This window comes from Myxocyprinus asiaticus, chromosome 37 (assembly GCF_019703515.2).
Source record: "Myxocyprinus asiaticus isolate MX2 ecotype Aquarium Trade chromosome 37, UBuf_Myxa_2, whole genome shotgun sequence".
NCBI classification, from domain to species: Eukaryota; Metazoa; Chordata; class Actinopteri; order Cypriniformes; family Catostomidae; genus Myxocyprinus; species Myxocyprinus asiaticus.
In genome coordinates this window covers 27,955,256-27,974,891 of record NC_059380.1, presented here as the reverse complement: position 1 = coordinate 27,974,891, position 19,636 = coordinate 27,955,256, and the positions used below count along the sequence as shown (strand labels likewise).

The following is a 19,636-nucleotide window of genomic DNA, read 5'->3' as shown; positions in this document are numbered from 1 at the left end:
CTCCCGCTGATCATCTGATTCAGCGCCGGCCGTGCACCCTCACGGCCCGGCCACGCCCTCCTCCTCATCACACTCCTCCCCTGCCCGATTCAGGCTGGGGCGCAACCGGGCTGACTTACACCCCACCTCCTGGGAACCTGGGGGAGAGACGAGAAGAGGTGTGAGGAGAGGGAAAGGGCGAGCAGGAGACACACAGAGAGTTAGAGAGAGGAGAGAGAGAGAGAGAAAAGCTTGCTGGCCGGTCCCCGGACACGCTGTTGCCCGGTACTCAACCGCTCCTCCATCTCTGGTGGATGACAGCTCACTCCATCCCCAGCGGATGGCAGCGAGCCCTCCAACCCCTGGCAGACAGAACTGCTCCTCCCCTTCTTGGCAGATGGCAGTGGTTCCTCTGACACTCAGCGGCTGGCAGTGACCCCTTCACTCCCCTGGCAGAAAGCAGTGGCAAGGATTCCGCGACAGTGCCTCCCTCCTGGGTTTCAGCACCACTGTAACAGTTAAAGGATGGGCAAGGAGGCGGCGGGAACTGGCTGAACAGTCAACATAAAGTTTAATGTAAACCTCAACATAAAACAAACATAAACACAAACCACTCCGGCTCCCCTTTATCTCGCTCTCCCGCTGATCAGCTGATTCAGCGCGGGCCATACACCTTCACGGCCCGGCCACACCCTCCTCGTCACAGTATGTAATGAGACGCTGTGTCAGATCTGACGCGTTGGGAACACCCTCCAGGTGGTCATGAGGTCTGAAACCCTATACAATCACAAACAGTTTTATTGGCTGATGATGCGTAAGTGACGCCCAGTAATAAGCTATGTCACAGGCTCCTTATAAGTGTCAGGTTTGCACCATCCTCTCAGATTTCCTGCAAGAGGCACAAGTCTACCAGGAAGTATGGCCAGCTTCACAGCATCACGTTCCCTACTCAGGGAACCAGGGTTACACACGTAATCGAGATGTTACCTGTCGTAGTTCACTTCGACGCTGCATCAGAGCTGACGCATTGGGAACAGTATACTATAGGGGAGTGAACTGAGGCCTAACCTGTGCCGAACACCTAGAGGCAAAAACATGCCACTTAAGCATATATAGCCTTATTGTAGATGGGGCTCTAGCATTCAGAATGGCATCAACCACTGCCTGCACCTCGGATTTAGGATGGACTTCACCGGAAATTAACTGCCAAAAGGTTCCGGCTGGACTGTAAGGCACACTTCACTGACCTCTGCCTAGATAATATTGGTCATAACATGGACTATACTCTCCTTAAATAGAATACAGAGACAATAAATTAATGCTAACTAAAGCCTTCATCAGCCAGAAAAAAATGACACTTCATCTACATGCACTGCAACAGTCAGTTGAGATGGACTTCAAAGACACTTAAGCATTAATCTTATGGTTCATACACAATCCTTTAGTTTTAAACATTGCCCAACAACATCAGCTCAGTTTACTCAAAACAAGACTTACATAGGCTATGTACACAGTACAAAGTTTCAGGAGTGAATGTATTTACTGTAAATGCATTAGTAAATCCCCTAAATTATAGTTCCAGGTGTGTACGGAATATAGGACTGACTCCCCCAATTGCAATGATTGACAAGTGTAGCCATAGCAATGCTGTAGTGTCTCGTGCCTCTGAAACATAAATGCCACCAGTTTAACAAATTTTTTGTATGCTGTTTTTGAGCAAAGAGAATACTCACCACAGATGTGTTATCATCTGACAACATTTAGTTAACTGGTGTCGACAGAATCGTCGTGTTTTCTTTATGCGCGTCTAAGCGGCTGTTGTTGCTGCAATGTACAGGTTACCCCGAGACCGCAAGGCTGATGAGAGAAACTACAGATGAGAGAGGAAGATTGGAATATATGAACGAATGAAGAGACATACCTCTGTTAATGTGATTTACACCAGGAGAAGACAGACACATCTCATATGCACCATTACTCATGTCATTATCAACTAGTTTTTCAGTTCGGTTCCATTCACACTTTGGAATGTTTGAAAATGCGGTTGTCAGTATCTGAATTTTTCGGGAGTTAATTCAGTTGTAGAATGTGGTTGTCACTCCCGTATTTTACTTAACTGAGTGTGTACAGAACAGGATTAAGCACTAAAAGGTGAAATGACAGCTGAATTAAGATGGAGGGTGTACGTGGCCATAGATAACTAATATTGGCATTATATTCATAATGCATAGCCAGAGAGGCTCAGGACCAAAGTGCAGAGTTTAAAAATAAAAGGAATTTATTAATACAAAAAACAAAAAGGCAAATACCAACACAAACTCCCACAAGGGGGAAAAAAACAAACATAAACTACCCCATAGGGGAAAAAGTTAATCCAGGCTGAGGCAGAGGTAGGGATGAGGGAATCAGGACCGACTGGACTGAGTAGGGAGAATCAAAATCAGGACCAACATGAACCAACCAAAAAAGAGACCGTCTGGAAACACACAAGACAAACTGGCACTGGACAGCACACGAGGAGACTAAAATAGGGAGAGAAATCAAATGTTAACAGGGGACAGGTGAGGCAAATGAACTAATAATCAAACAAGGAGGCAGGATTAAGAGGTTATGGGAGAAAGATTTGAATTTGGTATTGGAGGATGGAGTGTGGACTAAGATTCTGAAAAATGTCAAGTCTGCATCTAGAGATGCAAGTGTTCGCCTTATGCAATTTAAGATTTTACAAAGATTTTATTGGACCCCCGCTAGATTATATAGGCTTGGTCTTAAAGACACACCCACCTGCTGGCGATGCCAATCAGAAGTTGGAGACAAAACCCATGTTTTTTGGGGATGCGTTAAGATCCAAGATTTTTGGTTAAAGATTCAGAATTATTTGCGTGACATTCTGGGCACAAAAATTTTACTTTGCCCCAGACTTTGCATTTTGGGAGATGGGGAAATTATAAATTCGGGGGACAAATATATAAAAAATTGGGTTCTGACTGGTGTGATGATTGGCAGACAAATTATTTTAAGGGGATGGAAGTAAACATAATCATATTAATTCAAAATGCGGATGCCCGGGAGCCTCAGAGGGGCCAGAGCTGCATCCATGCATTTAAAAAATGGGCGTTGTGCCAAAAAAAGACAGAACGGAAGGATGCAATATTGGTACGTTTTGCCCCCAAAATCGAATCTGAGAAAGAACTTAAGTTTCTGCGCAATCTGAATGTGAAAGTTCGTGTCCTTGAAATATATCATCACAAACCAGTTCATCAGCTGGATTTGAGACATTATACAATACATTTGTACATCATCTGAATTGAATGACTTATCCATGCTTATCATTCAAATTACCCATACACTGACACAGTGGAAGGAGAATCTTGAGCCCTTGTCACAGCGGCTGACTGAGGGGGATTTAATCATGTTTTTGCCTTTTTAAACCCAGGCATGTATGGTCGTTCCCCAGTGTAAGTCAAGGTGGGAAACTGAGTTAAATGTAACGGCCCCTGCATGTGTAAGGAGGGACAATGTGTGGTCGTTGTGACAATGTGATGTTGTCCATTGTACAGTGTACGCATGTCCAAAGGCACTCGGCCATAAGGGGCTGAGGCGAGATTTGAGTTGTGAACACTTAATGCTCGTTCCCCAGCATCTCGGTGAGGAGACATAGTTAAGTCTGATAGTGAGGGTCGAGTGTTCAAACATAAGAAACAGCGAACTTGACACAATCCAATGGTGATTGGAGGGCAAAAAGAAAGAGAGATGGAAGCATTTGAATGATCTGGATGCATTAGTTATGTGGGGGCACACCCTCCGCTTCACAATTAACACATCAGGAATGCTTCGGCTGGCCGGAAGACTGGTGCTGATTCAGTCTTCAAGCACTTGTGTGTTTTACGCAAACGGACAAGGGGGAGAATTCATGTGCCCCAATACGTAGAACAAGTCTTTGCACTGAATGTGTGTAAACAGGGAACTTAAATAGACAGAGATAATGTGAAACAGGTGGGTGAGTAATCAGTCTGAGTGGAGGGTTATGGGAAATTTAGTTCGTGAAGGAAGGGTTAGTACTCTGGAGATGGCGACCTCTGGCGGCATTCAAGAGAGATAGCAGGCGCTGCCGGTGTAACAGAGCCCCCCCCCCACTGCAAGCGGATCCTGGCGCGAGGAGGTTGTCTGCGTCGGGGTCTACCATGACCTCTGGGAGTGGGATGCTTAGGGAAATCATGGTGGAATTCAGAGATGAGAACAGGATCCAGAATGTCCCCTGAGTTCATCCAGGAATGCTCCTCAGGGCCATACCCCTCCCAGTCAACCAATTATTGGAGAGTCCGACCCCGGCATCGAGAGTCCAGGAGCTTGTGAACCCGAAAGGCCTCCTCTCCATCAATGAGGAATGGAAGGGGTCTCTGGGGGTCTTGAGAGCCCTCCTCTCTCTGAGGCGCCGCGGGTTTGAGCAAGGAAACATGAAAGGTGGGGGAAACATGGTAATTAGCAGGGAGCTGAAGCCTGAAGGACACAGGATTGATTTGATGAAGGATTTTGAAAGGACTAACATACCTGGGACTTAATTTCTTGCACGGGAGCCGAAGATGAAGATCTCGGGTGGATAGCCAAACCCACTGCCCTGGAGCATAGTTGGGGCCAGACCGCCGATGGAGATAGGCCTGCTCCCTCTGTCAGCAAATAGCATGTTGTAAGTGGATGTGAGCTTGATCCCAGATAGCCTCACTGCACTGCATCCAGTCGTCGACTGCAGGTACATCGGACGGCTCCCCGGACCAGGGAAAGAGTGGGGGTTGAAAACCTAGGATGCACTTGAAAGGAGTGGTTACGGTGGCCGGTTTGAACAGGGAGTTTTGAGCATATTTGGCCCAGGGAAGGAAACGGCTCCAGTCGTGCTGATTCACTTGACAGTAAGCCCGGAGGAATTTACCTAGGTCCTGATTTAGGAGTTCAGCTTGTCCATTGGATTTAGGGTGATATCCAGAGGTTAGACTCATGTTGATGTTGAGCAATTTGAAGAATGCAGACCAGACTCGGGAGGTGAATCGGGGACCACGGTCAGAGACAATGTCTTCTGGTAGGCCATAGAAGCGGAAGACATACTGGAACAGGTTCTCAGCACATTCCATAGATGAGGGGAGCTTGGGCAGAGGGATAAATCTACAGGCCTTAGAGAAGCAGTCCACCACGGTTAAGATGGTAGTGAAACCCTGAGAGTTGGGTAGATTTGTGACAAAATCCACAGCGATGTGGGACCAAGGACGACAAGGGGCAGGCAGATTTTGAAGGAGACCAGACGGGAGCTGTCGAACAGACTTAGAGGTGGCACACACATTGCAGTTCTCAACATAGTCCGCAACCTCAGTCGTTAGGTTCTCCCACCAAAACTGGTTTTGTACTAATCTGCAAGTAGCTTGTGCGCCTGGATGTCTGGAGCAAACCGAGTCATGAACCCACTGAAGAACTCTGTTGCCTAAGGATCTGGGAACAAAGATCTTATCAGGAGGGCAGTCAGTGGGAGTGGGTTCTTGGTTCTGAGCTTGGGTGATGTCTGCCATAATGTCCCATTGTATGGGAGCGACAATGAGGGTTGGCGGGATTATCGAAGTCACAGGGTTGTTGCAAGTAGTGGACCCATAAATGCGGGACAGGGCATCGGCTGTGGTATTCTTGGAGCCAGGTCGAAAGGTTATGGTGAAATCAAACCTGGAGAAGAATAGAGACCATCGAGCTTGACGAGGATTTCGACACTTGGCAGACTGGATGTATTCCAGGTTGCGATGATCTGTGATCACCAGGAAAGGATGACGAGCTCCCTCTAACCAATGTCTCCATTCCTCGAAAGCCACTTTCATGGCCAACAGTTCATGGTTGCTGACATCGTAATTTCTTTCAGCAGCTGACAACTTGCATGAGTAGAAGGCACAGGGATGGAGTTTGGTGGGAGATCCTTGTCGTTGAGAGAGTACTGCACCAACTCCTGAATCAGAGGCGTCCACTTCCAGCACGAAGGGTTGAGTGGGGTCTGGATGATGGAGAATGGGTGCAGTTGTAAAGCGTCGTTTGAGGTTATCGAAGACTTGACAAGCAGAAGGTGTCCATATTAGTTTCAGAGCTTTTCCTAGGAGCAACGAGGTGAGTGGAGCAGCCACCGAGCTGAAACCTTGGATGAAACATATGTAGAAATTGGCAAAACCAAGGAAGCGCTGTAGTTCCTTGACAGACACACGTAGTGGCCACTGCAGCATGGCTTGCACCTTAGAAGAGTCCATGGTGACCCCCTCAGGGGAGATGAAATACCCCAGGAAAGAGATAGTAGATTGGTGAAACTCACATTTCTCCATTTTGGCATACAGTTGATGTTGAACAAGGCGGTTGAACACCACTGATGTATTGAACATGTTCATCAAGGGAAGAAGAGTATATCAGAATGTCATCGATGTAGACAATAACCCATTTGCCAATAAGATCGTGAAAAATGTCATTAACATAGGCTTGAAAGACAGATGGACTGTTGGAAAGTCCGAAAGGCATCACCTGGTATTCGTAGTGGGCAGTGTGTGTAGAAAAGGCAGTCTTCTATTCATCCCCCTCCCCAATGCAGATTAAATTGTAGGCGTTACAAAGATCCAATTTGGAGAAGATTTTGGTGCATCGTAACTGCTCTAATGCTGCTGGTACCAGAGGGAGAGGATAGCGATATTTGATGGTGACTGTGTTCAGGCCTCAGTAGTCAATGCATGGACGAAGGCCCCCGTCCTTCTTTCCTACAAAGAAGAAACCAGCAGAAGCAAGAGAAGTGGATGGTTGAATGAACCCTCTTTCTAGGGACTCCGATATGTACTCCTCCATAGCTTTAGTTTCAGGTGCAGATAAGGGGTATATTGGTCTGTGTGGAGGAGAGGTGCCCAGCAGAAGGTCAATTGCACAGTCACAGGAACGGTGAGGAGGAAGTTCCATAGCCTTTGATTTGCTGAATGCCTCCTGGAGATCCAAATAATAATGTGGCAGGATCGACATCTCCTTCTCAGTGAGGATAGTCGTGATGCTTACAGGAGGGAGAGAGATGGGTTCAGGAAGGTTGAGGCAAGACTGGAAACAGGAAGCACTCTAACGAGTGATTTGTCCATCTCTCCACGAGATCTCAGGGTTGTGAAGTCTCAGCCATGGCAGGCCAAGAACAATTGGGTTCTTAGGAGAGTGAGTGACTAGGAATTGAATCTCCTCATGATGAAGGAGTCCGACTTGAAGACGAATGATCTGTTGAATCTTGCCAGATCCCAGAGGTCATCTGTCTAGTGCTGATACATGTTAAGGAGGGACACAGGGGACAAAAGACAGATTCAGATTCATGGCGAGACTCAGGTCAATAGAGTTACCTGCAGCCCCTGAATCTAAAATGGCAGATACATGCTGTTCATTATCTAGCGCATGCAAAGTAACAGAAACTTCAAACTGTTCAATAAGAATTAGTTATGAAAGTTCCAAACTCACCGGTGCGTCCCTCTGAGTAAGGCAGGCAGCCAGTAAATGTCCCGACTGTCCGCAGTAGATACATAATCTCTCCCAGAGACGGTGTCTTTGTTATTCAGAGGAGAGAGAAGAAAGACCCACTTGCATGGGCTCGTGATAACTGGTTGCAGCGGAGATACTTGCAGTTCTGGCTGCATGGATTTAAAGAGTTCTTCCGTGATAGAGGTGAGCTTGCACAGCTGCTGATGGTGACTGGTAAGCATTGCTGCTTGCGCTGTAACAAGCTTGTGTAACTGTTGGAAGGCTGCTGGATCTAAGTTGGGTGAAGCCTTCTGTAGCGAAGATGCCGGGGCAGTAATGTTAATATCCATATGCAGTTTAATAAAAGTATAAACAGTACAACAAAGTAGCAAATCAAAGGGTAAACAAAAAGCAGGCAAGGGTTCGGTACACAGGAAGACAGTCCAAGAAAGGCAAACCAAGTAAATCCGAGAGACAGAGGGGTAATCCAGTAAACAGGCAATATCCAAAAACACACAAGCAGGCTGGGAAATACGATGAACAGGCAGGAGTCAAAACACAGGGAAAACAGTAATGGTAAATAACGCTCAGAATTGCAGACTAGGCAGAACAAGACTTCGTACTGAATGCGTGTATACAGGGAATTTAAATAGACAGAGATAATGTGAAACAGGTGGGTAAGTAATCAGTCTGAGCAGAGGGTTATGGGAAATTTAGTTTGTGAAGGAAGGGTTAGTACTCTGGAGATGGCAACCTATGGCGGCGTTCAGGAGAGATAGCAGGTGCTGCCGGCGTAACAATCAGTGAGTGCTGAACCAAAACAGTTTAAAAGGAGCATAGATTGTGATGTCCATGTCGCCATCAAAGAAGGACAGAGATAGCAATTAGCATCTCTTCTCCAGCAAAATGGTCTCGGTGTTCCACAGCCTTGCAGTCTCTTGATGGAGCCCAGAGAGAACAGTAGCACAGATGAAGCACCCTAGGCGTCAGTTTGCTATCAATGTGTTTGGAAAATTGCTCTTTTCAGGCCACTCCGCTCTCTGGGCTGGGACACTGGTGCACATGGGAGCTCACCCGCTGCGAGACAGTGCTCCCAAAATGAAGAGAAATAAAGAGAAGCCGGGGCCATGCCCCGAAATGCCTCATTCCTTTCACAGCCTCTTTCAGAATGACACAATATTAGAAAATTTGAAAACGTGGGCCTACCTTTTTCATTGTTCCCATGACGAATCCTCCAATCCAGCATTTCCTACTGGCAGTGGCCTATGGGCTGTGTTGTTCTTGTGCACCATTTTGCTAGAAAATGGCTGCTTGAATAGGCGACACACATGCTTTAAGAGCATGTCCAACGGGCTAGAGTGGCACTTTCACCTGTGCGAGGGAGTAAAACACAAGGAAAAGTCTGGTCTTTGTCCTCTCTCCATCTTCTCAAGTCAAGAGCCGGATCCTCAAGGCTCTAAGCTGACATGGCTCCATATCGGAGGCCCCAGAACTGGAGCGATAGGTATGTGAGGCCCATGGTGAGAAGGGGCGAGCCTTGATGAAGCGGCGTCATCCTTTGTCCGTCATAATGTGAGAATCCACATAGGAAAATGTTCATTTAGGTCACACTCTTTCCAATGACATCCTAACATTTTGCCACTCAAAAAAGAGAACATTATCCTCGCTTTGGCGAGAGTTGCTAAAACAACACGTGTTGAGACAAACTGTGCACTTGAAGAGAAGAAAATCTGAGAGGATGGCACCAAGTGGATGCTTAAAAAGGAGCCCGTGACGTAGCTCCTTATTGGGCATCCCTTTAGCGCAATCAGCCAATAAAATTGGTATAATTGTATAGGGCTTCAGACCTCAAGACCACCTGGGGGTTTTCCCAATGCGTGAGCTCTGACGCAGCGTCAAAGTGAACTACGAAAGGGAACATTTAGGCTACATGAGATTTCAAATCAACAGCCGCCAGAACTCTGAAAAAGCTGTTGCAGAGCGAAATCAATGTAATGGGCAAAATCTATGTATGCTTATCTGGTTTTGCTTAAATAGTTTATGAACTTGCCTTGTGTTAACATGACCTTATACACTGTCAGTCAAAGTATACTTCAGTTTTCCACGTGACGCTACGCCTCACGCACAGAGTGTAACAAACTTTATCATCAGCACAATACACGTGGGCTGTCTGCGTTTGTGCGCATCATCTGCACATGTGATTAGAGTTGATAAAAAAGTGAAAAAGTATCACAAAGCAGATATTGTACAAGTGTGCAGTGTGTATGTCCATAAAGGCTTGTGCTCAAAAGAGTGTACGTTGTACAGTACTTGAAAGGCTAGAACGCTCAACCAGGAGGCAATGTCTCCTCAAAAATTCGGGTGAGCAAAATAAACCACTGTACATAAATAAATTGAATAAAATATTATGAAATATGAGCTCAAACAATGTGTATTGCAGTCATCTTTCTAAAGTCACTCTGACAAATAGCGATACCCAGCAGATAAAGTTTCAGAGGGAAGCAGCGCCTCTCAAGCCTCCCTTCAGGATCTCATTCAGCTCCTATACTGTGGCGTGAATGTGAGAGGGGGTAACTGCCGAATACAGTGAAAAGTCTCGTGAGGAGAGACATTGAGATATGCTTGTTGCTGTATTCTTGTGTAGCCAAGTGGAGAAATGTCATGACATTTAACTCATATGTCTGATAACAGTCATAAATTGTACATGACCCCTTTAAGAACCAGAGTACTTGGCACACTCTCGTGTTAGAGACGTGAGCACATATGTTGTTCATCGGTTGAGAATTCTTGGGTAAATATCAAATTTTACACAAAATGCTTATAAATTGCATTAAATAGGTGTTCAGAAAAGTCCTATGTTAAAACTGAGTGTTTGTTATGGATCACTTTTGAAGGATGCATATGGATTGCATGTGTGGTGTTTGACCACGTTTTGCACAAATGCGAGGACTGGGTATGTAAATTTAGAATTAATCATCTTATTTAATGATTTATAGCCCAGAGTGTTTTTCATTTAAATGAAAATGTGTAATAATAATTGTATTGTTTAAAACTGTTATACATGTCCTTAAAGCATGTGTTAAATGCATAAAATGCTGTGAATGATATAAGCATGTATTAAGGTGATGTAAGCTGAAGCATATGGGTAGGCAAATGCCCTGTTTGTATTTTCATTTAACATTAGCCTCTACCATATTTCATTTCTGTTTTTAATTTTTTTTGTATTTCATTACCGCATTTCGTTGTACCATAATTCATTTTTGTATTTCATTTTCGTAATTCGTTTTTGTATTTCATTTCCATTTTACCATTTTTCATTTTACTGTGTTTCATTGTGCTGAAATTTATTGTCATTCTTTTTTATATATGGCCCCATCGACCGTTGTTTTTTACTTTTTTGGTCAAACAGCCGCCATATTAAACCCCCGAAAAATACTGTTTTGTATGCTGTGTTGATTATTTACAACCCACTAGCTACACTTGTAGGTATTGTTTTTGTATAATTATAAAACAATGCATACACTTGATATGTCTTTGATTTGACTTGATTTAATAAATAGTGTTAATTTCAACATACAAAAATAAGTATTTTGTGCTTATTTACAGTGTGAGTTAAAATATATTTCATATGCCTTCCCAAACAGAAATCTGATATATGGCAATTAACATATAAAATATACATATTTTGGGGCATTTATGTACACAGCCTATACAAATTTGATGATAATAAACTGATTTAAGGAAAATACTGTATATGTTACATATAGAACAACAGCCTAAACATTTACTAAACATTTTTAGTATTTTGTTATTATCAACTCAACTCAACTCAATTTTATTTATAGAGTACTTTCAAAAACCACACTGGGTACCAAAGCGCTGTACATGGAGTTGCAAAAAATAAAATCACATACATACAGTTTAAGAATACAACAAGCATTTAAAACAGACAAAGACAAGATAAGAGAAATTGACATTTTACATTTTACAATTTATAATGCAATTAATTAAAAGCTAAGGAAAATAAATATGTTTTTAAGGCCCCCTGGAAAGACACTAGAGACGGAGATGATTTCATGGCCAACGGAAGCTCGTTCCAAAGTCTAGGGGCTGCCACCGCAAAAGCTCTATCACCTTGAGTTTTAAGGCGAGATCGAGGTACCGACAGACACAGCTGATCACCAGAGCGGAGAGACCTTGAAAGTTGATGCAAACTTATTAAATCAAAGATGTACTCTGGTGCTAGACCATGGAGAGCCTTAAATATATAATGCAACACTTTGTACTGGATTCTGTATTGGATCGGTAACCAATGTAGGGAAATAAATTCTGGGGTAATATAGTCTCTTTTCCTGGTTCCAGTTAAAAGCCTAGCAGCTGAATTCTGGACCAGCTGCAGGCGAGAGAGAGAGAGGCCTGACTCACACCCAGATACAAAGCATTACAATAGTCCAGACGAGAAGACACAAAGGCATGCACAGCCTTCTCCAAATCATCAAAGGAGAGGATGGACTTCAACTTTGCTATAGATCTAAGATGGAAAAAGCTATTTTTAACAACAGCATTTATTTGCCGATCAAACTTGAGCTCAGTGTCAAAAATAACACCCAGGTTTTTCACATAGGAAAGTTTTTTCCCTGGAAGCAATGACAAGATGCCATCTAAATTTACCTCACATCCCCTTTGACCAAAAAGAATAAACTCTGACTTATCCTCGTTTAATTGGAGAAAGTTGCTTGCCAACCAACATTTCACATCGGCCATGCATTTATACAGAGACTCAAAAGAGGGTTGCTTCCCATGTTTAATAGGAAAGTAAAGTTGAGAGTCATCAGCATACAGATGGTAGTGTATGCCATGCTTATCAAAGATCTTTCCTAATGGAAGCATGTAAAGGGAGAATAAAATAGGTCCCAAGATGGAGCCCTGAGGAACCCCACATGTTAAAGGAACAACTGATGAAGAACAGTTCTCTAAACAGACTGAAATTGTTCTAACCTTGAGATATGAAGAGACCCAATCCAAGGCTAACCCCTGAATACCAACCTGGTCTCTTAGGCAATCAATAAGAATGTCATGATCGACCGTATCGAAAGCGGCACTAAGATCCAGCAGCAGAAGAGCAACAGGACTACCAGAATCCACACCTAATAAAAAATCATTTAAAACTCACAACAGAGCCGACTCTGTACTATGACCGGCTCTGAAACCTGACTGAAATTTATTGAGCAAATTATTGCTAGCTAAAAAATCATTTAATTGTGAAAGCACCATCTTCTCTAATATTTTTGACATAAAGGATAATTTTGATATAGGCCGAAAGCTGTTCATATCAGATTAATTATTATAATATTTGCTTTCTTAAGAAGAGGCTGAATAACAGCATGCTTGAAGCAGCTGGGAACAATACTAGTGGTCAGGCTATTGTTGACAATCGATAACATGCTTGGACCAATTGAGTCCACCACCTCCTTAAACAAAGCAAATGGAATAACATCACATGAAGAACCAGAAGGCTTCATATGTGCAATTATGTGTTTGAGTTGAGACAGGGACACAGGTACAAAACAGGTCAACAGATTTTGTGGAACAGAACAGTTAAAAGGATCATTACAAACAGGTAAGATCCATGAGCATATACCAGCAATTTTAACAGTAAAATTTTTTAAAAACTGCTCACATGTGTCCACCAAAGGGGAGATGGAGTTAAGGGTAACTGGATGAAGAAATGATGTAATGGTAGAAAAAAGAACTTTAGAATTATGACAGTTCTTTGAAATTATATTAGAAAAATAGCTTGATATGGCTAATTTAACTGCTCTTTGAAATGTATTCAAACAGTCTCTCAAAATCTCATAGGAAATTTGAAATTTATATTTGTGCCACTTTCGCTCAGCCTTCCTGCACTCCTGCCTAAGAGCACGGGTATTACTATTCAACCAGGGCTGAGCCTTGACTTTTTTCTTCCTAATTTTTAATGGATCCACAATGTTTAAGATGCCAGAACATGACGAGTTGAACCAACTCTTCAGGCCCCATACCAGAAAATGGAGACTCCTGCAGTGAATTCAGTGAAGCAGCATTAAAAGCAGCTGAAAAACTACTAGTGGTAGAGGGAGAGATAAAACAAGATGTGACAGCAACAGGGCCATCATTAGCCTGATCATTGCATGAAAAAATAGGGTTAAAAATATCAGTCTTATGGTCTGAGAACACAGTGTCAGCAATTTGCACATTGCTAATGGAAAAACCAAGAGATAAAACCAGATCAAGAGTATGACCACATATATGTGTAGGGCCAGCAACACTCTGAAATATCAGATAAAAAGTCAGAGAACTAATTTATAAAATCTTTGTGATATGATGGAGGTCTGTAGATGAGAGCACATAACTAAAAAAAGATTTAAATGAGTTCAGCATAATCAACTGAGCTTCAAACGTACAAAATGCCTCAGTAGACAGAAGCCTGCATTTAAACTTGTTTTTAAACTTGTTTATTATGTTTATTTGTGAGCAAAATATGTGACTTTTTATATTATATATTTTCATGCAGGCCTACTTTTTCATATCATATGTTGTGATAAATCAGATTTCAGATTGGGTTTAACCTGAAAGCTATTTAAATGTCAAGTGGAACTGAAATAGGAATTTATGTTTGATAAAAAAGAAATGATGAGATGGCACTCTGCCCCCTCATTTAAAAATTCCACCATGCCACTGACCCTAGACTATATTAAACTTCTACATGTAAATGCATTAATTTGCTTAACCAATGTCGTGAGTTTGAAATTGGTCTCTACCCGTTTATCTAACCAATTGTAGATGGGAGCAGTGTTTAGGAAACTTGTTAAAAAAAAAAAACTTGTTTTTTTGCAATTCCGTTTGTTGTCACTAGTGACACAGAAATTACAGACCTTTAAGAACTGAACTCTTCAGACAGAAACATAAGACAAATGCCCTCAGAAGATAGAATAGTGATGAAATATGACCTGTTGATTTGTAGTAGGGCATAACTTGTTTTAAATCTCTGGTTGTCTTCTAATGCTGCTTAATGTTGTTTTCTGATGTCTAGGATTTAATGTTTTCAGAGAAACACAAGAAACTGTGCCTACTAAAGCACCAGACACAGTATGTTCATGCTTATTAACCTCAATGCATCTTAACATACAGTTTAGTAAATTAATGTATATATTAATGTTGCTACTCAAATGTTTCAGAAAATCGAACATGTTTTGCCTTTCACATCACATCACATCCATTCTTGAAGTAATGTAGTTCTTGCACTTGTGCAGTGTGTCACAACTATGTCCAACTTTGGCCGCTGGAAGGGACAGTTCGGACATTTGGAAAGCATACTCCGAAAACATTTGTCCTCCTGTTGCTGATTATGACTCTGTACATCAATAATGAATGATTATTTTAAAGGGTTTGCCAAGTAAGAGTCATAGAAGAGTATAATTATTGTACTATACCATGTTATAATAGTTCAGGCTTGAAATGCAACTCTTGATTTTATACAGTATGTAACAGCTAGGGGTTATTGGCCTGAAAAAGTCTGAAGACCCATGAGTTAAACAATAACTAACACTGATATTCCATTCATCAAGATTGCTAATGAGCTATTTTTTATTTTTTATTTTTTTATCTCTTCAGTCATCTCAAAATGGCAATCAATAGATATAAGCTATTGGCTATTCCTCTTATGCATATTCTTGTGTGACTGAAGAAAACAGAAGCAAATAAACATATTCACTGGGCCAGGCATGATTTTGCTGCTGTGGGTAGGTCAGAAGCAGTGTTAACTGACATACCTTGGAAAATAATATAATTACTTGGGACCTTTATGTGAAAGCACCATTTTATAGGCATGAAATGTGAAATATATCTACTTTTTTGGAACACATTTGTCAGAATACCTTGGCGCAGTGTGTTCTGGTCCGATCTGCCTCTTTGCACAGGAATCTTCAGTCTTTTCATAGTTTATTAGTTTTATAGAAGCTGGACTGAAGATATTCACACTGTCCTTATCCCAGCTACTCTGCCTGTGACTTTCATCTTTTTACAGACTGTATGTGGGAGATCTGATAATACTTTTATGGTGGATGTGTTTGACAATATCCCACAAGATCACCAGTATTGCCATGACAATACTGTAACTCAGTAAATTAAAAGTGAAATATTTTGAAATGTAAAACAATTCATGAAACAGCAATAATGTAAAAGGAAATGTACTATTCAATATCAAACCAAAGTTTTGGCCAACAGAAATGGTAATTTTATAAAATGTATAAAAATTACAACATGAAAGTTGCCTGACATTTAGGAAAAATATATAGTTTAACATTTCTAAAAAAATCTACCTTCATTATAGCTGACCATTGCCTGAATGTAAGTTCATGTGGTTTCATGGTGTTCACTTGTTGCCCCTAGAGCTAATGCAAAAATGGTGATTGTAAAGAGGAGGCGAGAAGCAGTTTTCCTGGTTCAGGTAAGGGTTTATTTTCTCTCTCTCTGCAGCACAAATTACAGTCTCCCAGTCTTTGCGTTATGCACAAAGTTAATCATCAATCACACACCGCTTCACAAAAATAAACTCTCATCATTTGTAATAAAAAACTCTTTGCTTCTTGCTCGGGTCTGTCGTGCCCAGGCTCTCTCTCTCCTATTTGCGGTGTGTCTCTATTTATGCCGCTCTCCCCGTGCTCACTGAAATTAGAGACAGGTGTTATACATAATTTAGCTCAGGTGTAAGCGCCCTTACCGCTTTTTCTCTCTCCGGAGAGATGCTTGACCATGCCCCCGCTGCCACATATCCCCACCGCCCGACTCAGGCCGGGGCGACATCCGGCCTGCCTACCACTCCCCCCCCCATTCCTGGAAAGGAAGTCGGCGACAGCCATCTGCGCCCCCGGTCTGTGGACCACCTTGAACTTAAACGGCTGAAGAGCCAGATACCAACGGGTGATTCGGGCGTTAGTATCTTTCATGCGGTGGAGCCACTGGAGTGGGGCGTGATCTGAGCAGAGGGTGAAGGCCCGCCCCAACAGGTAGTATCGGAGAGTGAGGACCGCCCACTTGATGGCGAGACACTCCTTCTCCACGGTGCTGTACTTAGTTTCCCTTAACGAGAGCTTACAGCTAATGTACAGCACCGGGCGCTCCTCCCCCCCCCCACCACCTGCGAGAGTACGGCCCCCAGCCCCCTGTCTGAAGCATCTGTCTGTAAAACAAAAGGGAGAGAGAAGTCAGGTGAATGTAACAGCGGCCCCCCGCAAAGTGCGGCTTTAACTTGCGTGAACGCCTTTTGACACTGCTCCGTCCACTGGACCGGGTCTGGAGCTCCCTTTTTAGTGAGATCAGTCAGCGGGCTTGTGACGTCCGAATAGTTCCTCCTATAGTAGCCAGCCAGCCCCAGGAACTGCCTCACCCCCTTTTTGGTCTTGGGTCTCGGGCAGGTCGCAATCGCCGCTGTCTTGTCAATTTGGGGCCGCACCTGCCCGTGGCCCAAGTGGAACCCCAGATACCGTACCTCTACCCGCCCAATCGCACACTTCTTCGGGTTCGCTGTGAGTCCCGCTTGGCGCAGCGATCTCAGAACCGCCCTCAGATGTTGCATATGCCGCTGCCAATCATTGCTATAAATGATGATGTCATCTAAATAGGCAGCGGCGTAAGCTGAATGCGGCCTGAGGATTCGGTCCATGAGACGCTGAAACGTAGCCGGGGCCCCAAACAAACCGAACGGAAGTGTCACAAATTGGTGTAATCCAAACGGTGTGGAGAAGGCGGTTTTCTCACGGGAAATTGGTGTCAAGGGGATCTGCCAATAACCCTTCGTCAAATCCAATGTCGAATAAAAACGAGCAGTGCCCAACCGATCAAGCAACTCATCAACGCGAGGCATTGGATATGCATCAAATTTAGACACCGCGTTGACTTTTCTATAATCCACACAGAATCGCACAGACCCGTCGCTCTTAGGCACTAGAACAACTGGGCTGGACCAATTACTGTGGGATTCTTCTATTACCCCCATATCAAGCATCGCATCCAATTCCTCCCGAACAATTTTCTTTTTGTGTTCGGGTAGTCGATAGGGGCGGCTACGTACCACCACCCCCGGCTCGGTCTCGATGTGGTGATGGATGAGGTTTGTACGTCCCGGTAGAGGGGAAAACACATCTGCAAACTCCTGTTGCAACCTGGCAACCTCCGCGAGTTGGCTCGGTGAGAGGTGGTCTCCGCAAGTGACCGGGGTGAACTGTTTATGTTTTGAGCTCACCTCCGGTCCGAGCTCCGCCTTCTCGGGAACCACCGTAGCCAACGTCACGGGGACCGCCTCTCTCCACAATTTTAGGAGATTGAGGTGGTATATTTGACGTGCGTCCCCTCTATCGGATCGTTTAACCTCATAATCGAGATCTCCCACTCGTCGTGTGACCTCAAAGGGTCCTTGCCACTTGGCGAGTAATTTAGAGCTCGATGTGGGAAGCAATACAAGCACTTTATCTCCTGGTGCAAATTCCCTTAGCTGAGTTCCCCTGTCATACAGTCGGCGCTGTCGTTCTTGAGCTTGGAGCAAATTCTCCTGTGTTAGTTGCCCCAAGGTGTGGAGTTTTGCTCTAAGATCAAGAACGTACTGAATTTCATTTTTACTGTTCGAAGGTCCTTCCTCCCAGGCTTCTCGCAATACATCAAGCACGCCACGTGGGCGTCGCCCATACAGCAGCTCGAATGGGGAGAAGCCAGTGGAGGCTTGCGGGACCTCTCGTACTGCAAATAACAGGGGGTCGAGCCATTTATCCCAATTTCTAGCATCGTCGTGCACGAACTTACGAATCATGTTTTTGAGGGTTTTATTAAATCGTTCCACCAGGCCATCCGTTTGAGGATGGTATACACTGGTGCGAATCGATTTAATATTTAATAACTCGTACAGTTCACGTAGTGTCCGTGACATAAACGTTGTGCCTTGATCGGTGAGGATTTCTTTCGGAATCCCCACCCGGGAGATTATTTTGAAGAGTGCCTCCGCAACACTGCGTGCTGAGATGTTGCGAAGAGGCACTGCTTCCGGATATCGCGTTGCATAGTCCACTAGGACCAATACAAAGCGATGTCCGCGTGCTGACCGTTCTAATGGCCCGACGAGGTCCATTCCAATTCTCTCAAAGGGGACCTCGATCAAAGGGAGAGGGCGCAATGGCGCTTTTGGGGTGGCCGGTGGGTTAACCAGCTGGCATTCGCGGCATGCCGCACACCACCTGCGGACATCGCCGCCAATGCCCGGCCAATAGAAACGGGCTATTAGACGGTTCAGTGTTTTCCTTTCTCCTAGGTGACCTGCCATAGGATTATAATGAGCCGTCTGGAATACCATTTCCCGACGGCTCCTTGGAATCAAAAGTTGGGTTGTATCCTCTTTGGTTCGAGTGTCCTGTGTCACTCGATACAACCGCTCATTTATAATTGCAAAATAGGGATATGAAAGTGCGATGTCAGGCTGGAGTCGTTGACCATCGATAACTCTCACTTGGTCAAAGGCGTGTTTGAGGGTTTCGTCTCGCGACTGCTCCAAAGGGAAATCCCCCTCAGGGAATTCCCCGAGAAGGGGAGAGGCCGTGGCCTCTCCCCCTCTCTCGTCATCATGACGTGGAGCTGTCGAGGACGGCCCCGGCTCCGCCTCCCCTGCCAGAGCATCGCACATCACACATCTCCCTATTCTCACACAGGACCCCTCCGCACAAATTCCCTTTAATAAAGCTTTAAAATCAGGCCAATCAGTCCCCAAAATCAGCGGATGGGTGAGGCAGGAACAAACCGCAGCCTCCACTCTATGCTTTTTCCCCCGAAATTTAATTGTCAGGGTCACCACTGGATACTTGTGAATATCCCCGTGTACACACTTCACCTTCACCGTTTTGGATGTGACCAATGCCTCGGGTTGAAACAGGCGTTGGTGGATAGTGGTTTGATTACACCCGGTATCCACCAACGCTTGGTGAGTACCCCCCTTGACACTTACCGGTATCCGGTACGCTCCGGCCCGGTCGGGGGCAGCCTGTGGGAGGTCAGAGACCCGCACCACCGTCCCCAGCTCCATCAGAGGGCACTGATCTCGGAAGTGGCTCGGGTCTCCGCACCTCCAGCAGGCCGGCCCAGGCGC

The 19,636-nt window shown here is 44.3% G+C and overlaps 1 protein-coding gene across 3 annotated transcripts in view; it reads right to left on the bottom strand.

The window, feature by feature from the left end:
- LOC127428306 (endothelin-3) overlaps positions 1-19,636 on the bottom strand; it is a 100,638-nt gene continuing 81,002 nt past the window's right edge. For 2 of the 3 annotated variants that reach the window (XM_051676590.1, XM_051676591.1), the window contains exon 4: positions 1,761-1,849. In XM_051676590.1, the coding sequence (XP_051532550.1) occupies positions 1,777-1,849 (73 nt within the window). In that variant the 3' untranslated portion in view covers positions 1,761-1,776. Of the gene's footprint in view, positions 138-1,760; positions 1,850-19,636 lie in introns of those variants that run through there. The other variant, XM_051676592.1, reaches the window with a different exon arrangement.